At 39.0% G+C, this 19,642-nt stretch overlaps 1 protein-coding gene across 1 annotated transcript in view; it reads left to right on the top strand.

Moving 5' to 3' along the window:
• tmem163a (transmembrane protein 163a) overlaps positions 1 to 18,764 on the top strand; it is a 35,628-nt gene extending 16,864 nt beyond the window's left edge. Inside the window, exons 3-8 of the mRNA XM_027010042.3 lie at positions 7,781 to 7,824; positions 8,629 to 8,720; positions 9,471 to 9,567; positions 13,395 to 13,506; positions 14,503 to 14,644; positions 14,813 to 18,764. Coding sequence (XP_026865843.2) covers positions 7,781 to 7,824; positions 8,629 to 8,720; positions 9,471 to 9,567; positions 13,395 to 13,506; positions 14,503 to 14,644; positions 14,813 to 14,873 — 548 coding nt within the window. The 3' untranslated portion in view covers positions 14,874 to 18,764. The remainder of the gene's footprint in view (positions 1 to 7,780; positions 7,825 to 8,628; positions 8,721 to 9,470; positions 9,568 to 13,394; positions 13,507 to 14,502; positions 14,645 to 14,812) is intronic.
• Positions 18,765 to 19,642: the final 878 nt, after the last annotated feature.

Raw genomic sequence — 19,642 nt, 5'->3', positions numbered from 1 at the left:
AGTTGGATAAAAATACTGTAAACTAAATAAATAAGGCTAATTTTGCTAAAGGGATATGTGAGTATGTGTGCATGCGTGCGTGCATGCGTGCATGTGTGTGCATGCTTTATCCTGTTGAGCAGGACTTCATCCCCCTTGGCAGATGTACAAATAAATCTCATAGTTGCCCTTTAAAGGATGTTGATGCTTTAGCATAATCTGATCAGATGATGAATGACCTACTTTGTAGATTTATGTAAAAATATTTTAATTACAGTGTTATCATAGTAACTACAAATGACAATGTAACACAGAAAACTGAAAGCAGTTAGCAGTTAATTTTTCCTTAAAGGTCCAATATGTAATATTGACATCAAGCATTTGAAATGGTCAGTACAGACCAAATTCAAAATATTGGAAAGAGTTGTCTGCTCCTGCAATCTCCTCCCGAGACTTGATGCTCACACGGGTTACCAGATTGATGACACAGAACCTATACAAATGATCATAGCTCAATGTCACTTTTAGCTATCCGCATGGCGGGCTATGTACGGAAGTCAAATCTAAACCTGTTATCCTGAAAAAAAAAGTACAGCCTCTGGACTTGGAGGTACAGGTTCTGATAACATACTACTCAATTTAACAAATATAATTAATTTCACATTTCAAAGTAGTAGTAGAGATCTGATGCAGATCTCCCTGGTGTCAAATGAAACCAGTGCCATTGATAAAATGGGTATAATGGCATGATCTTGAGTAACTCGATTTGGACGTCAAATTTGGACGTCTCTGGCCATGGAACTTATTTGAAGGATATTGAAGCTTTTATATAATGTTATAATCTAACATTAACTTTGCTGATCCAGTTGGTCTACTTGTTCCATGGCTACAGCACGTTGTGTTTGCAGGCCAATTTGTTTCGTATCTGGCAAACTGGGTTGTTGAAATAGTATGGGGAAATGGGCAGTGCACAGGATCAGAAGCCAAAACACAGACTCTCCAGTCCAGAATGTCAGTGATGAGAATATACTGTAGCTGTAGCACTGTTGTCGGGGGAAGCCTGTATTTCAACTCAGTATGTATCGTTTTATGATTTAGTACAGTAAATATATTACATATTGTTTCTTTAAATTAGTTTTTTCCTGAATCCAATTCTTCTATATATGCATTAACTATATAAACACACTCTAAAGATTATATATTTTACTATGATATTGTTCATGGCTTTGGGTCATTTTTGATGCATTTTCCACCAATTTGTCTTTCTGCCACATATGAATACTCTTCTGACTTATTTCCTGCAGTGGCCTTTGTAAGTAAGCTGGGAGAATTATTTCTGTCACATGCTTTTGACAGTGGCAACAAAAAACAAAAATCAGACAAACAAACACATACTGCATATTGTAGCAGTATAATTTTTGACTTCCTCCACAAATGTGCTGTATCTGAAAGGAGAGGACTTTTATTTTCCATGGTTCCATGGTTCACCTAAATTCTGCTGTTTTAAGTTCTTGGGAGATGATGACAGTTCTTGAGTTTTAATTAGTAATGCATCAGTTAGCTTTAATTTACTTGCAAAAGATGTTGGAGGCCTTTTTGACTGGCTTGGCACCAAGACACCTGCCCACCTTGGATATTCACAGATGGACTGCAGGATTTTCTCATTGATAAGGCCTGAAGGTGTTGTGGTATCTCCTCCTGGGTAAGGGATTTTATTAGCTATATTACCTAGTTTGTAGGCAAAGCAGGAAAACTGATGACTGTGTTCTAAACTCCCTTAAGTGTTGATTAAGACGGGACCTAAATCAATAACCACATTCTCCTTGGCTGCATCACATGCACGTTTGACTTCTTTCCCTCCCTGCGCCCACCACACAAAATAGACAGGAAGCAGCATAGATGATCCACTGCTTCAGTCTCAAAGGCCTGTGCTGCAGGAAAAGGAGCACTCAGTCAGAATGGCCTGGTGCTCCTAGAGCTCCTGAATTATTAATGACAACATATTGCAGCAAACTGGGGGGGGGGGACACAGTGCATGTGCCCATGCTCATGTTTTTGTGTGTGCGACCCCAACAACCCCACCCCACCTCCAATGCAGCTGCTGTTTGTGGAGCAGTCTGCCTGGAGTTTGGGGACAATTCGGAATGCAACTGGAAAACGCCAGAGCTGGAGAGGGATTGTTTCCTCTCAGCACAGCTGTTACACCAGAGGTTGTAATGTCGCTAGGATCCAGTGCTAATTCTGGGTAATTAGAGCCATCACATCCTGACATCTCACACACACACACACACGCACACACAAGCACACATGCACAAGCACACCTTAACAAGACTGAACATGTCTGATGTTTAGATGTTTATGCTATATTTGTTTTATCCAACTTTCTCAGAATTAGATCACATACAGTTTTTAAAAATAAAAACATTCTCTAAAGTATAATTTACTGACACATCCCTTAATGCACATAATGAATAGATTGTATGTAGTGGCTAGGACATTTTCAAGGCAGTGGGTGACTGATGATCCAGTCATTTTTAAATGGATTTCCTGAACCACTAAATGGGTGGCAGACTCTTACCCTTTAGGAAATGAACTAAAGAAAGAAAATGATATCTTCATAAATACGGCTACCTGTGTGTTTCTTGATTTTTACTCATTACCATTTTCTTTACATAAACAGAATACAATGAGTCAAACAGAATCACTATATCTGTCACTGAAGCCTAAGGATTCGATTGAAATTCACAGCACACCCCACCTAATAATAGAATAACCCCTGTCCTCATCTGAGTCCTCTTCAGAGACTGGAGCTTGCAGGAAGGAGAAACACCAACCGTGGTCAAAATCAGTCCTTCCCTACACCAGCTAGAGATGGAATTTTCTAAGCGTACATCCAATACATGAACACACACATGCAAAAACACACATAATCATGCATGCACATACAGGCATACAAAATCTGTTAGGGTATCGGAGTCAAAATAATGGCACAAACTGCAAATGTTAATATCTGCATTAAGTGGAGACCTAGCAGTGTGTAGGGTTTTCTTGGTCTGTGTAGAATTTGTAATAGAGATTCTATATCTTAATTTCTAATACTTAATTTTGAGATAATCTACAGTGGGCCTTGGCACTCAATGTCCTCCAGAAGCAGCACTTTATGTATGTCCCCTATACATTTGCACTCCAAGATTAAAGATTGATAAAATAAAAGTCTTTAATAAAATATCAGTATTTGTGTAGTCCCACATCCCTGTTTCAGGCTTAATAGTAGACATTGAACAAATTATATTTGCCCGTTTGCTAAAGCATAAATGTTCATCAACAGATTTGTGATGGATATGCTTTCAACTGAGAAGAAAGTAAACTTGCCAAAATGAGAGAGAGAGAAGTCAATGAATGGTGTGTCAGAGTTTAATGAAACTCAGTGGTGCACCAGGCTTCATTAGATTGCAGTCCCACTCAAGTCATACTCGAGTGAGTCAGTGCTGTAAATGGTTTAGGAGATGAGCAAAGCTTGTTTCACCTGCTGTTATTAATTTTCCACTGGAAAAATATAATAATGCACTCATGCATCATAGCAAATTTGTAGGACAGTTTGTGAGGTATACAACATTCAGTTAGTAAAACACCCAGATGAGGGTTACAATGCAATGCATAGAATCAACGTATGGACCTGTACTGTAACGGTGCGGCCCAAGTGCTGAAGGCCATGGAGCAGGACGCACAGACTTCCTTGACATGGACGAACATTTATTTACATAACACATAACGGCACTCACATATAACAGGAATGAAGAACACGAATACATTAACAATAAAGATGCCAACATTTAGCGAAACCTGCTACATTAACAATGACCAACACACTGCACACAATGACAAGGGTTTATATACATAAAGACAAACAAGGTGCAGGTGTGTGCAGGTGTGGTTACAAAAAAGCCTCCCATTGCAAGTGGCGGTCCAAACCACGTGACTCGCGGGAGGCGAGCATTCCGTGACATGTACATGGACACAGGGACAAGCACACACACTAATCTAGTCCATTTCCTGACATTGTATAGCAGGGGTGCCAATATCTATGAGTTAGCTGTAGTGTTTACAGTTTTTAAAACCCCTTGCTACGGTAGTACTGGTAAAGCCAAATTATCTCTTTCTGCTTTCTCAGCTAAAACCCACCCACAGAGCAATAAAAATGTTAGTCATGCAATATTAATTAATGTACTGTTGATGTGTGTGACTTGACAGTGTCAAGTGTTATGTTAGTCTTTATGCTACCCACACAAATGAGTTGATATTTAGAAGGCTAAAGATTGCGTAAGCTAAGATACTGCATAGCAGTAGTATGATACTGCAATCAGCAGATAATAAAATGATGGCAGTAAACAAACCCAAGAAAGCATAAATATCTAGGAAGGATTATAGCCTGATAAACAGCTCATTTTAATCAGAGTATATCCTTTCAGTTCTAGGATAGTATGGTAACAAGGATGCCATCTCTGGTACACTGTTAAGAAATACTACACAAATGAAAGATTTCTTTATATCTGAATTAAATGCAGATGTCTGATGGCCTATATGTCAGACATTTATTTTATAAAGACAGATTAGGTTTATTCTTGGACTGTGTCGAATTCCCAAACCTAGTACAAAGTGCGCAGAATATCATATCATATAATCATATAATGAATGCGTGTCTTCCAGAACTAACATGAACTACATTCTAAAAACTGGTCCTAGAAGCCTCAAAATGTTTTATAATAATTACATTTGGAAAAAACACACCAAATTCTTACCTCTGATTCTGTATAAGCAGGAGTTACTGTTAATTAATTATGTACTTATATATGGAACTTAGTTATTAAAAGATCCTCTAATCCACTGGGTTCTGTAATCACTTCTAGTGGTTCTTTAGCTATGAACTTTTCCACTCAAAAAACAGGGTTGTGTGGTTAGACTTGGCATTCCAACTCTACCACAGCCATACTTCTTAGGAAGCCATTGAAGGGGTTTCAGTCAAATCATTTCTGCTGAAGCAGCATCTACTTTGGTCACGCATCACTTGTCCTTTAGGGAGACACCTTGAAGAGCAGAGGTCACTGGACATTCCCTCTTACTTCTGGTCTGCTTGCTCACTTATATCTCATGGGATTTTTTTTTTAGGAACCAGGCAAGTACACATGACTCGGCATATGAGAAATTTCCATGCCAGGATCGGTGTTCAACGAAAAGCACCAGAGGATGCTGTAAGGACGGGGCTGCTCTGGGTTTCCATGGCATGGCCTTTGTGCTCAGTTGCTATGAAACATTGTGGGCCGTGCCGTTAAAAATCAGAGATCAATGGAACAGTTTGCTCCTTCACTGACTCTAGAAAGAGAAACAAACACATGTCCTTGAATGTAAGGCCAAGATATAACGTTGCTGCTGGCCCGATTGCCAATGGGCATAGAGGAGGATACACATATTCCCTCGACAGTGATATACATTTATTAACATAGAACACATATTATAACAATGGCACTCACACACAACATTAACGACGGACATGACTATACATTTAACTGAACACAGGCTACACAACATATAACAATGGCTACATTAGCTAGTTTTAACAGACTTCAGCAAACAATGACCAACACGATGCACACACTAGCAGAGGTTTAAATAGATACACAATGGTAATCTCGTGCAGGTGCGTGCAATCATGGAGGGTGTGGCTACAAGTGACGGTGAACCCACCTGCACATGGCAGGCTGTACCACGTGATTCATGGGGGGGGAGCATCTCATGACACAAGACTGTTACAAAAGAAGGCCTTACCATATCTTGACAGCTGCATTCTAGACAGGTCTGTCTCTTGCTCCTTATAAGTCATGTCAAATAGAAGTATTGTGGGCTGGCCATATTTTAAGATGAAGAACTAGAAATAGAAACTGTTTAATAACTGATAACTGTTTAATAGTCTTTTTGGTCATAATCATATCACTAGTTGTATATGAAACTTTGAAATTTGCAGATCAAAATATCTACCTGAAATTGTTCTTTTGATACGATTTAATTTCTTCAAACTTTCAGTAACTGTAATTGTTTCATTAAGATTTAGTTTATACTTTGTAATTAATTTTATGCTCTCTCCTATATATTTGGTTGTATCTTTACCATTTTTATAGACACAGTAAAATTTTATATAATATTTATATAATACTATCTCTTCTTTATGTAGTGGTATTAACACTAGTATACTACTAAATACTATAACTTTGTTGTCATGTCCCCAGAACACACACACACCACACACGACACACCACCAGAAATAGCCACAACCTTTATAATTAATGGGATGTTTATTGAATAAACAGCAAGTCTTAAGAACAGTGGTAGTAGGCATTGTAGTGCTTTAAAGAAGATCTCTCACATTCCAAACTGCAAATTACGATTCCTGAGTTTCCTTGTAGGGGGAAGGACCCTGTCTTTGCAGATAATGATAAGACATATTTTGTACAGGGTTCATTCTAATTTTGGCTTGGGTTGTTAGGCATACTGGTGCTAAGAATGTTCTGGTCACTATGAAATTGACAGTCCCCAAGGAAAGAGGGAGGTGTTCATTTTAAGGGAAAAAAATGTAATCCTAAAAGAAGGAGTAAGCTATACCCATTACATTCTGGTACACTTTCCTTATTATAATGGAATATCTGGCAATTCTTTAATGCCTTTTCCTAATATACAGTTATGACAGAGCAGTTCTCTATTTATCAGAAAGTTCCCAGCATGATAGGTGATCCACTATTTCCAACTTTCATACCATTTTTCCTGCAAGGCAACTTGTCAGTGGATTCTTTTGTCTCTCTCTTGTTGACATCTTATTTCCTGCACATTGTGCCCTGTCAATGGGACTTTTGGGGTAGACAAAATGGCTCAGATAATTTAACTTGTCCCAATTTCTCAAAAGTATTAACAGTGTTTTAACAATTTAATAGCCTCAGATTGGTAAGTGCGCTACCATTTTATATGGATGTTGTGCTACTGCACATTGGATAACTTGCCCCAAAGCAGTTATAAAAGATTCTTTTGCAAGTCAATCCTTTAGTCCAATCTTTGGTTTGACTGAGGCAGGTAATGAGCAAAAAATCACTGTCCTTGGTTACCAAGATGAAGTGTGTTCAATCTAACTGGGAGTCTATGAGAACAAAATTGAAAACCCTGAGGTATAGGGGACTCACAAAGAATGCAGCAAAGAAGACCAATAATTTGTATTTTATAACACCAATCACTATAGCTGTCTATGAGTGGTGGGTGGTGAATTCAGTGCCATCCTACCTGTACGCTTTGTTTAGACTGCAATAATAACTTGGTGAGTGATTTACAGAAGAGAGGTTTTTTCAGAAACCTTGAAGACATAACACAGAAAAAAGACAATATAAATGAGTCACTGGTCAGGGATTTGACAGCAGTGGTGTCTCAGCTGAATGACTGAGGAAAAATACCACCGTTTCATCCATCTGAATTTAGAATCTAACATTGCAATTAATAATATATGTTGGATAACTGCAAATCAAATCACTGTGTGGGTACTGTGGGATCTGCAGGACAAAAAACGTGTCTTTTGAACCTCTTGCTCAGTATCTGCTGCACATGTGTACATGCACATGTATCATTTCTCATTGTTATTAAAACAAAGGCCAATGTTGTATTTCCATAGGTCCAACATAAGGTTGTAAGAATAGTAGTAACTGTGTTTACTTTGCAGCAGGGCCATACCTTCTTATGCATTGTCTCTTTTTCTTGTTGTCCTGCATAGCTGTATCCTTCATGAGGCACAGTGCATCTGCCTTTGGATTTGCAGTAAGTATAACTAGTTCTGAAGTGATCATTTATTAACTGGTGGTGCTTGAAGGTTGCCGTGGTTACTCAGCCCCTTGATTTATGACGGTATCATCATGCATCTGTATAAAAGCAGAATCAGGCACTTTCCCGCCATCGCGTAATTATTAATATTTTTCAGAGCGTCAAGCATGTTTTTTTAGTAGAGCTTTTATTAAAAGACTTTAGTGGAAATAAATCTCATTTATCAAGGCAGCCATAATAAAGATGTTGATATTTTCATTAGACAGAGATAAACTGTATTGGGGTTTGTGACTTCAGAATATGAAATAGACTGTATCTGAGAAGCAAGAATTCAATAATACCCACATTACCCATACTTTTCATTTTAAAATCGTGTCCTATTTAGTTTATTATTATAACAATTTTTAATACATTTCATAAAAGGTTACAAGTCTGTTAACTTGAATTAATTTTGTCATATTACAAGTGGTTAACTGTGATATATGTTAAAATGCAAAGCTGTTATTGTGCCCTCATTCATTAGCTGGCTTTTGCTGCTTTTTCTAGTTTATTGCTATTTGTGAGTGGGCTAACAGAATGCTAATTAACAAAACAAATACAATGACACAGCCAGGATATATTGCCATGCTGGGATTCAAACCCATATCCCGACTATTTGGTACAGTCTCCTACTGGACACACCCTGGAGGGCATTTCAAATATTAACCACATTTTTCAAACTATTTATATTTCTTTGTGTATTACATTAAGCATGAAGGAGAACTCCACTGCTTTTACAATGCACTGACTGTTTCCATTCAGTTCGATGCTACGTTAGATGTGCTGTCGTCCGTCATTGTGCTCTGGCGATATAGCAATGCAGCGGCTGTGCATTCTGCCCACAGAGAGTACATGTAAGTACAGTGTTTAAAGCTAAAAAAACCCCACTCCAGCCAAGTCATAAAGCTGCATATACAGTATGCCACAAATTTTACATTCCCTAGAATTTTGCCTTTTAAATATATTTCACTATTTAGGCCAATATGAATTACACATATACCATATAGGCCCATTGCTGTTTTTAATTGCTGTTGTTTTATCTGACTTGGCATATACTTACACATCTCCCAGCTTTCTGCCCATTAGTGCCCAGATCCTGCCTAATCAGTTTTGGTACCCTGTTCTCCTTATAATGGTGCATTCCTTCAGTACAAGATGATGATATAAGCCTCACATTTTAGTTACTCCTCCATCCTTTGGCATGATTCGGCTTGCAGAGTGCATGTTTGGGGACCCTCTCACCTCTTCTTGCACATGTGTCAGGGACAGAGATTAATGGTGTTGTAATGGGCAAGAGAGAAACGCTGAACTCTGTCCCAGCTGGGAAAAGGCTGGTTCCCAATAGCTTCTTGCCACAGATCATACTTTTATGAGGGAGTTAAAGATTTGAGTGAAAATATATTTTCTTTTCTTTTCTTTTGATTTATTCAATTATAAAAGCACTAGTCTTAAATTCAAAGACATAAAGGAATATTTCACCCAAAACTGTTACCATGACTATCCACAGATAATAGCTTAGCATAATCTGATTTTCAATTTAATAATTTTTACTGAAGTTAGCATTTTTAAATGAAGTATTTTATTTTCCATTATTTGAACTACAGAGCCTGTGTGATCCTGGGTGTAGTGTTTATCCTTTCATCCATGTGTATCCTGGGGAAAGCCATCCATGATCTGGCCACCAAGCTTCTGCCTGAAGTGGTGAGTACTTCTACACTACATACTATCTGTCATGCCAGTATGGCACTAGTTTGTGCTGTGGTGCAAAATAAAATTTCACTAATTTAATTTCCAAGGCCCATTAGTTAAGAAATGTGTGAAACATAGTTATTGATTTATAAACTTTTAAATCCATGCTTCTATATCTGTAATAAATGATTCAGAGGTGTATGGTGCATGTACTCAGTACACATTTGTAGGAAATATACCATGGTCCAGTCTGAGACTGGAACAGGCAAACACTGGCAATGATCAGAAGCAGGATGGGTTTGCTGCACAGAATCAACAGTACAACTAACAGTGATACATACAACTTGGTAATGCTATGAGGAAAGGAGATATTTAGAAAAGTATTGAAATGAACTGGACTTTATATACTTATATTTAATGAAACAATGATCAATATTACCAAGCAATTTTGGTGGTGCAGGGGTGTAGCCTGTAAGAAAGTGGTAGTATAGGGGTGCGTCCTGTGAGAAGGGGGTAGTGTAGGGGTGCGTCCTGTGAGAAGGTGGTAGTGTAGGGGTGCGTCCTGTGAGAAGGTGGTAGTGTAGGGGTGCGTCCTGTGAGAAGGGGGTAGTGTAGGGGTGCGTCCTGTGAGAAGGTGGTAGTGTAGGGGTGCGTCCTGTGAGAAGGGGGTAGTGTAGGGGTGCGTCCTGTGAGAAGGGGGTAGTGTAGGGGTGCGTCCTGTGAGAAGGTGGTAGTGTAGGGGTGCGTCCTGTGAGAAGGTGGTAGTGTAGGGGTGCGTCCTGTGAGAAGGTGGTAATGTCAGAATGGGGCCAGTGAGAAGGTGGCCATCTCAGGGTGGAACATGTGCTCAGTAGGTTCTCAAAGGGAGAAGACAGTGTGGCTGAAGGCATAGTGGTGTTTATGTATAAGAAATTAGTGTTTGCTAAGAGACATTGAGAGTAGAATGCCTTAAAAATCTTAAAAAGATGACTTCGGGCCATATACTAAAAATCTTAATATTAAGGAAACATTAATGCTCCGTTCTATTAGTAATCTGAACACTAATGAAGCATAGCAAATCATTCGCCTTCCGTGGTGTTAGTGCCCCTTGGTAACCATTCGTTTCCTTTACGCTGTAATTGCCTCTAGCCAAGTCATCAGTTATTCCCCTGAATATTTGATCTTGCTGCAGTGCACCAAATATGAGCCAGTGTTTTTAATCTCCTGGCCTAAAGACGTCCAGCACAGCTCCAGGATCCTAATTTAAATCTCACCCTCTGGTCATCTTAAGAGAGAAAAAAGAGACACAGAACTGTATATGTGAAAAAAAGAGCGAAAGAGAGAAACGGAATTGAGAATGGGGAGATGTGGGAAATTTAAGCCAAAAAATGAGAAAGAAAGATAGAGGCTGTTGCATTTTGGGAAACCATTTTACGCAAAGCAGTAAGACATCTTCCCCTGCATTTGGTTCTGGCTGAGAAATAGGCTAAATATAGATACAATATTTTTACTCTTCCTATTTCTCTGACTTGAGGAACATGTCTGGAGCTAGCCCATTTTTCACACGCTGTCTTGCTCCCCACAGCCTATGAAATGGTAATGAGATCTGCAGCCCTCTTCTTAAAAGTTGCATGAGTCTGACAGTTCCCATGTACCTAAGATTTTACCAAACCCACCTCAAAATCTTTTTTCCCACAGATCCATGTTTAGACCTGAAATGAACAAAGATTCTAAAACTCATCAGATGATGGTCATGGCCATGCCATTAACATTCAAATGACAAAATTTGAATTTTAATTCATGTAGATAAACATGTACTTTTAGTGTTGCATGCATTTTGGTATACATAAAATGCAACCATGCTAGCTAGCAGAGAAAATATTTAAAAATGTACATTTAGCTGCTTTGTTTTAGTATTCTACAGTCTTGGAAAACAATAGTCCTATACCATTTATTTCACATGCTTTAATGTATTTGCTCCAACACACCTGAGCCAAGGTTTAGGCCAGTTATTAAGGCCTTCCAGAATCAAATCAAGCAAGAAAGCTATGCGATACCATTGGCCCTCTACATGTGAAGGGGAAGACCATGACTGACACTGGTTGTCAGCAGTACCAAAATGTGTCATGGTGGTTCCTGACCTTGGATTTTGAAGCCAGATTGAAGCTCCCATTAAGATACATTTACACCCTCTGTTTGGCTTTTACGGCCTTCTCATTGGATTAGAAGTCCTGTTCTCATCTACATCTTGACCAATCGACTCATTCACTTAGGTAACTGCCCACTATTGGCAAGAGGCCAGATATATAAAATCCTTAAGGTGCCCCTATTGAACTGATAGCCAAGGTGATTCATCAAATTGACGGGGCGAGCTGGCGCAGGAGACAGCTGTATAAAGGGGAAGCACATATGGTGTACTCGGGTACCTAATCCTCTGTTCAACTAAACAAAATTAGCCGTCTCTGCCACTACCCCAAGTCATAAAAGTTGTCAGGACAGACCCTGGCTTGGGAACCACCTGGTGCAGGCTGCCTCGATTAAAAATGTAGGAAAAGTGAAATTGGTTTCTCAGCTCTTGCGTGGGAGGGAAGTAGATGTATATATTTGAGCCTGGGGAAAAGAACAGAAGGAAGAAAACAGCTCTGTTTTCCCCCTCAGAAACTGAAGATCGGAGAGGCACAAAGGTTTCATGAGCTTATTGTTTTTTATTGAAAGGACAGTGAACAAACAAGCTATTAGGCTTTTGATAGGATTCTTATATCTTTTTATTTTTATCTCTTAGATATAAGGCAGATAGTTAGCAATAGGAAACAGTATGTGAATGTAAAGACTGGTTATCAGGTGCTCCTTAGAGGAAAATGTTCTCTCTAGAATTCAAGTAAAATACATTGACTACTATGTAGATTTTACTATAAGGGATTACTAAGGGTTGGAGTAAAAATGTTTCAAAAAGGCGGTTTAAACTAAGGGAATGTAATCAACAACTGAACAAACTGAGCCTCTAGTGAAACCAAGGCTATAGACTCCATTAACCTTCTCCGCCCCCTGATCTTGTGAGTAAGTTGTTGCTTTACTAGGAGGTACCAGTGAAGCTGCCCCTAACAAGCATGCTGACACAGGGCTGCTCTGTTTAAATGCAGTGGGCTTAATTTTTAGCCTTCTAAACATCTCAGAAGGTTTCCCTTTTGCCCAAAGAGTCTATTCTTTATCTTCCAGAGTGACTGCATTGCAGATTCTGACACCTGACTCAGCCTTCAGTTAGTAACAAGCCCTTGATGAGTTTAAATGGACAGGTTGTACACGGGAACCTAGTTGGTACAATAGAATGTAAGGTTTTGGGGTTTTTTTTACATTATACATTACATTTGCATTATATTTTAAACAGTTCCAAAAGGCTCTCTTTCTCTTTGATCATTCTAGTTATTACAGAAAAGTCTTAAATCAGAAATGATATGCAGCATTTTTTTTGTGCATTTTTTCTTCAAATATTTGTGCATGCTTAGTAATAGTGGCCTGCAAAGGACACCTCTGGTTGGGGCAGAGCTGTACTGGTGAGTTCTCATCCAAAAATTGAGAGGTTGTGGAAAACCTTTAGATATTTCTGTATTAAACAGCAGCAGTAATGAAGTGCAGGATATTGAAAACTTGACAGTCCTGAACCATGTAGTATTGTAGCTTGTGTGTTAGGACCTGTCATCTCTGTAAGTATCATAGCATGTCTGTATTATTTATGTTAGAGTAATACCATGTGTGTGAGGACCTGTGTCATCTGTGTCATTGTTATAGCATGTGTCAGGATTACAGAAAAGTCAATAAAGGGCTACATACAACTTCACAATGTGTTTTTTCTTCCGTTTTAGGATGACTTCCTCTTTAGTGTGTCTGTTGTGAGTGGGCTCACGTGTATCATTCTGGCTGTTGCCAAGTTCATGCTGGGAAGAGTGTTAACCAGCAAAGCCCTAATCACCGACGGTAAGTGCAAGCACACATGCCGAACACGTGCACACACGCATATGATGACAGACCAACCTGTGCACTGCCAGGACTGACTACAAGAAATCCTATGATTCAATGCACCACACATGGACCCTGGAATGCTTGAGGCTGTATAACATCTACAGGACTCTTTAGACCCTTCATCAAGAACTCAGTGGGGCTGTGGAAGACAACCCTAGAGGCCTTCAGACCAATAGCACGAATCACCATCAATTGTAGGATACCAAGGAAATGCTCTGTCCCCGCTGCTGTTCTGCATAGGACTGAACCCCCTCAGTGAAATCACCACCAATAGTGGCTACAGATGCCAGCTACAAAATGGAGCAACTGTTTTGCCACGTCCTTTACATGGATAACTTCAAGCTGTATGCCAGAAAGATGGAATGTCAGAAAGAAGGCAAAAAGAGGAAAAATGTATTTCAAGTTGAATTCCTTCAAAGACAAGAGAATAAATCAGAGAACTAAAGCAAAAAAAAGCTTCTTTGGAATGTGAAAGCCATAAGAATTTCCAGATTTGTGTGTCACAACCCATGAAAATGAAAAAGAAATCCACAAATTTAATCTGGCATTAACATCTTAAAATTTTTTGCTTTAAGATAACATTTTTTTTTCACACAAGACTTTAGCTGAATGCAAGGTGAGAAGTGTTGTATAGAACATTGTGTTTGAAGATCTTCATCATAAGCAGTTCAATTCATGCATCAATTCTTTGGAAAACAAGAATGGAGTGTCACAGTCCCACTCAGACTTGAAGGCTTTGTAACATTGTATTATTAAGTCTATATACAGTGATGTCTATATAGAGTAATGTGTTATACAGTGTTGTACCTGCAAATAAACATTTACTGCCCTCATAGATTTAATAATAGCTAATACTCTTGGGTGCCAAAGACCTTTGCACATTATGGTATGTCTGACACTTCTTCAGGAATGACTGCATTCCTTCAAAGGTAAGAATGATCTTTTTCATAGGTTTTAACTCATTGGTTGGAGGCATCATGGGTTTCTCCATCCTCATCAGTGCAGAGGTCTTTCGTCATAAACCTAGTGTCTGGTTCCTGGATGGTACCATTGGGGTTCTCATTGGGCTCATCATTCTGTCTTATGGAATAAAGTAAGTACATCCAATCAGCTTCTGCATTGAGTACAGAGTCTTAAGCAAAGGTTAGATAACTGTTACCTGCCCTGCGTCTTTATTCATGATAGGCTAAATGTGGATGACTTGTGGAAGACAAGGGGTGAGTACACCCATATGTGAATACAGTGTTGCTTTTTGCCACAGGTTGTTGATCGACATGGTGCCACGGGTTAGACAAACAAGGAACTATGAGCGTTTCGAGTGAGTGAGAGTCAGGTGATGAGTGGGGTCGCTGTACACACAGGAGGACACTTACATGCTGCGATTCCCGTCTCCTTCATGTTCTCACACCTCTACGTCCCACAAACACACACAAGCACACATACGCACTCACTCTCACATACACCCAGATCAAGAAATATTACAGTGGCTGCACCATCTTCATCTCAGAAGCAGTTTACAAGACCAGTCATGCTTCCTTTCATCCTCAATCTCAGTCTGTCAGTAGATGAAGAAGAGGAGCAGCAAGGAAGACAAGTAAGAGATGATCTCCAAGTTCAGTCCTGGCATAAGAATCCAGTTTCTTAACAAATGGGTCTCAATATGAGCAATGACTGAATGATGAAAGGCCAACTCATTTATCTCAGTTGTCAGCTGTGGTATGTAAATCAAAATACTTGCAATGCTTTGTTGTTCTCCTCCATCTTCATCCTGACATGCTTTTTTTTTTTAAATATCCAGTTTCACATATATTTGCTCACCACAATCTTATAGACACCACCCCATAGCTCTCATAATGTGATGTGTTCCTCCAACCAGAGGTCAAATGGGTGACCTGCTGTGTCTAACCTCACACCTGCTGTGTCTAACCTTAGCGCTCCACACATGGCCCCTTCCTGGCTCCTTCTCTTGCCCCATTTCCTTACAACCAAAGCCTTGTTATTCCAGAGAAATTTCATTAAAAAATGTGACTTCATCTAGAAGGTCACTGAGCCAGGGACATGCAGAGCTCCCAGGCCAGTCCTTGATAATGGAAGTCCTGGATAGCTCAGTGAACTGAATGCACAAGAGGACGCATGATTTCTTGCCCAAGGTTGTGCTAAGTGCAATCTTAGAGTGTGAATGTAAAGGTCAAAGGCCAGTCCTTTTACGCTCAGTGTAAAGTCAACAAGCAGAAAGGAGAAACTTAAAAATCCCTGAGATGTAGACAAAAGAGGCCACCGTAGATCAGGGGTGACCTGTAGAGATTCAATGCTCACCACTCATGTAAATAGCATTACATAGCAATGTTACCATATCAGCATTAGTAGCTGTAGTGCTGTGCTAGCATTTGATTTAAGCTTTTCAGTCCTTCTTTTGCCACTTATCTTGCAGCAATTAAGCTGCATGGATCCCACAAACACCAGGTTTACTTGTTTTGAGAAGTATTCTCTAAGGCTTTGGAAGAGCAGGTCTTTCTGGGTTTGTATGTATGCCTAATATTTCATGTTTATTTATTATGTATATTTATTTCATTGCCAGAGAGAAGAATACCTCTCATAGTCTGCTCCTTGAACTGTAGTGTGGGGATCATTTAAGATTAAGCCTGGCATGCTTGCACACATGCACCTGTTTGCCAAAACCAGTAGGGATAGTTTCCTTTTACTGCCAAGAGGAACGCAGATTAGGTAATGTTAAAGGACCTACTGGTGTTACAGAGCTTGGTATATCAGTGTTTGTAATCTGTTATTAGAATGATTGATGTACAGAGTTATAATGGCATGGTTTTAAATGGTATAGTAATATCATCAATTTGCAATTAGTTCTTGACCAGCAAGAGACAGACAGGGTTTGTCAGGAGATAATAATCATCAGTTTATCATTAACAAGGTTTTTTGCCTATATTTTATATACCCTACATTCAAAATGAACAGTATATTCATGTCACTTTCAGATGCTTGTAATGAACCATAATCCACAGAGTTGGCCAAAGTACTGACATTTTCCCCATCTGTAAACTTGCACAGTCACTGGTTGTCTTTAGTTCTGGAACATTCCAGCAGCTTCACACTAAGGGTATAGTTACTCCCCAAAACGTTCCACTAACTTTTATACCTCATGGTGCAGAGAGACAGATAAAAAATAAGTCTGTCAGTTGATGCCTGAAAACTGCATAAGCAAACACTCCAAACAAGAGTCCACAAGGTGTTCCTGAAATAATGACTGGTTGTGTCGTTATGTCAGACATTGGTAGAAGTGTTGTACACATCAAAAGTGGACCAAAGGCAGTTGTCCAGAACAGCCATCAGAACTCCCAGAGCACATTTGGATGGCTGCGAGTCTAACTTTCACTACTGCAGCTTGTCATTGTTAAATGGAGTCTACATTAGACAGCGGGGTCCATAAGGGGTGGGGGGTGGAGGGGTGGATTTGGATCTACTGAAGAACTGCTGAAGTCTGCAGAGAGTGATTGAGATGAGTGAGTGTATCTACACACACAGTGGCATTAGTTAAAAAAGAAGCGTGTTTCAGATCATGTCTGTTGGCACATGCATAAGCTCATCTTTATCACAGAATCGCAATAATGAAATAAATCACGCAACCCACACAAGAACACCAACTCCTCCTGCTCTGGGGGTCCTCCTGAAACTAAATAAATAGCGACTGGATCACACTGTAGATGTTTGAAGATCTGAAGTCATTCCAAGGTTTAATTCTACCCCTTTTCATGATTTGAACATGAACACATACCCACAACACACATGCACACGCAACCCTCTTTAGGTAATAAGATGTGGTGTTGTGTTATGATCAGAAACAGTAATGTAATTTTGCACAACTCAGAAAATGTCACATAGTGATTTCATTTTTGGTTTACTAGTTTACATGAAATCACAGTTACATTGTGTTGTTCTACATAAGTATTTATATGATAAATATAGCTTTGTACATTATAGATATGGAGTTGAATAATATTGTTTCCTGATTGATAATACATAATTATGTCATGCTATCTCTAAAGAGGTTGTTAATGACATTATTAAATGCATTTTATAAGCAATGTAGATGACTAGCATATGTGTCTTTACGTACATGCAGTAGATTTGGTATTGGAAGTTACAGAGTTCCTGTACAATGTAAAGTGATCTGAGTGCGATGTTCTCTCTGCTCTACATCTCAGCTCACCTACAGCACACTGATATGTATCCTGAAACAATGTATCCTGTTGGAAGACAATCACAGGCCAGTTCATAATGGCTAATTACTCTCTGTAGGAAAGCTTGTTTTGTTTTGATGCATATATGCTGTTGAGGCCATTTATATGCACTTAATTTTATTATTATTTTTGTTTTGTTTTTCAAAATGTACTAAACCTTCTGTGATGCCTGAATTATTGTTACAATAATTCAGGTGTTACAACAAATTCTTATATGTTATAATCATACTGTATCAAATTTTATAATCATGTTATATTTATTTACATTTTAATGACTACCGCCAATGTCCTGCAATAGTTAATATGAAAGTTTAGCTTTTTTTTCTTTCGTTTTTTAATAAATATTTGACCCAGGTGTAAACCGTAGACACTTAATGGACTAGTAGATCTGCCTGGGCTGATCATTTGTGTATAACTGATGGTCATGCAATGTTAACTGAATTCTGCTTGTTGTTGTTACTGTAAAAATGATCTTTTCATAGAAAACTGTGATCGTATTTTAAATAATTGTATGTGAAATTGTTTTACTTTAAATAGAGCTGATCTTGCATGAACACACACACACACACACACACACACACACACACACACACACACACACACACACACACACACACACACACACACACACACACACACACACACACTGCTATACTCATGCTATAATGTATAGGCGTACGTGTATAGTTAGCAATAGTCAGTGCCCAGCGGAAGACCACCTAGTTTGCTTCGCATGGGAAGAAGAGCGAACTTTCTTCTTCGGAGTGCTTGGACAGGTGTTTATGCGGAGATTGTATTTCCTGTGTAAATGATCTCGGTCCCAAAGAGGATTATATCTAACTGTAAATATGAAATTTGTCAGTGGTACTTCTGGAAATGTACCATACATTTCTGCAGAGCACATGACAAAAGGTAGATCGTTTCGACCAAAATGTTATATGGAAAATAAAATCTGCTTTAGGAAACCAGTGTTTTAATGTCTATTCGTCTGTTGGGGATACAAGTTGTAAATGTTTTGGATCGAAGACAACTGAAGTTTAATTTATTAAAAAGAACTGCATGTTTAGATGGCATTAAGAGGCAGTTGTGCGCTGTGTGGGTAGCAGCTGTAGGCAAACGTGATATTACTGCCATCTACTGGAAATTAAACGCAAATTACAAATCTGTACGGTGCCCTCTGTTGTGCGACGTGTCGTCCAGATAAGGTTAATGTAAAAGGCAGGTTGTAGGCTATTTAGAGTTGGCTGTAGGGTCTGCTTATACATGCATGGCTTACCTCGGTCTTTCTTTGAAGGTACAGCAACACAACATTTCTAACTTTTGTTTTATATATTTCTAGAGTCTATATTTACATCTCGTCCAGCATATAAAATAACCGTTCATTTTAACGCAATAGCAAATTTCGCGTAGTTTTATAATTCACCACCAGATGGCTCTACAGTCATATGGTTGTACAAGCATAAACAAGGACAGTAATAAATCTGGCGATCCAATTAGTGATAGTTTTATAATTATGCCCATTGCCTATTACTTCACATCGCAACTGAATGTCAAAGTGCCTATCCACCAAGAGACTCGTTTGACTACCAAATGTAAATGCATATAGTTAAAATTTTATCCAGAAGATATCCACGTACTAGTCTCGTGAAACGACATGGCGTAAACGATGTCTTGCCGCCATTTGACCGAGTGAAGAATAAGTGGAGGCGAACCCAAAAACGACAAAGCACACATAGTGGGTGTTACGAATAATTATTTAGAAAAAAAAAAAAAAAGTTTTCGGGAAAAAAAGTAAAATAGCGGGCATCCCACATATCCGTGAGGTAGTTTATTATAAC

This window comes from Electrophorus electricus, chromosome 9, assembly GCF_041902795.1.
Source record: "Electrophorus electricus isolate QZ-2024a chromosome 9, ASM4190279v1, whole genome shotgun sequence".
NCBI classification, from domain to species: Eukaryota; Metazoa; Chordata; class Actinopteri; order Gymnotiformes; family Gymnotidae; genus Electrophorus; species Electrophorus electricus.
The sequence above is the reverse complement of the archived record's forward strand: the minus strand, read 5'-3'. Positions and strand labels throughout refer to the sequence as shown.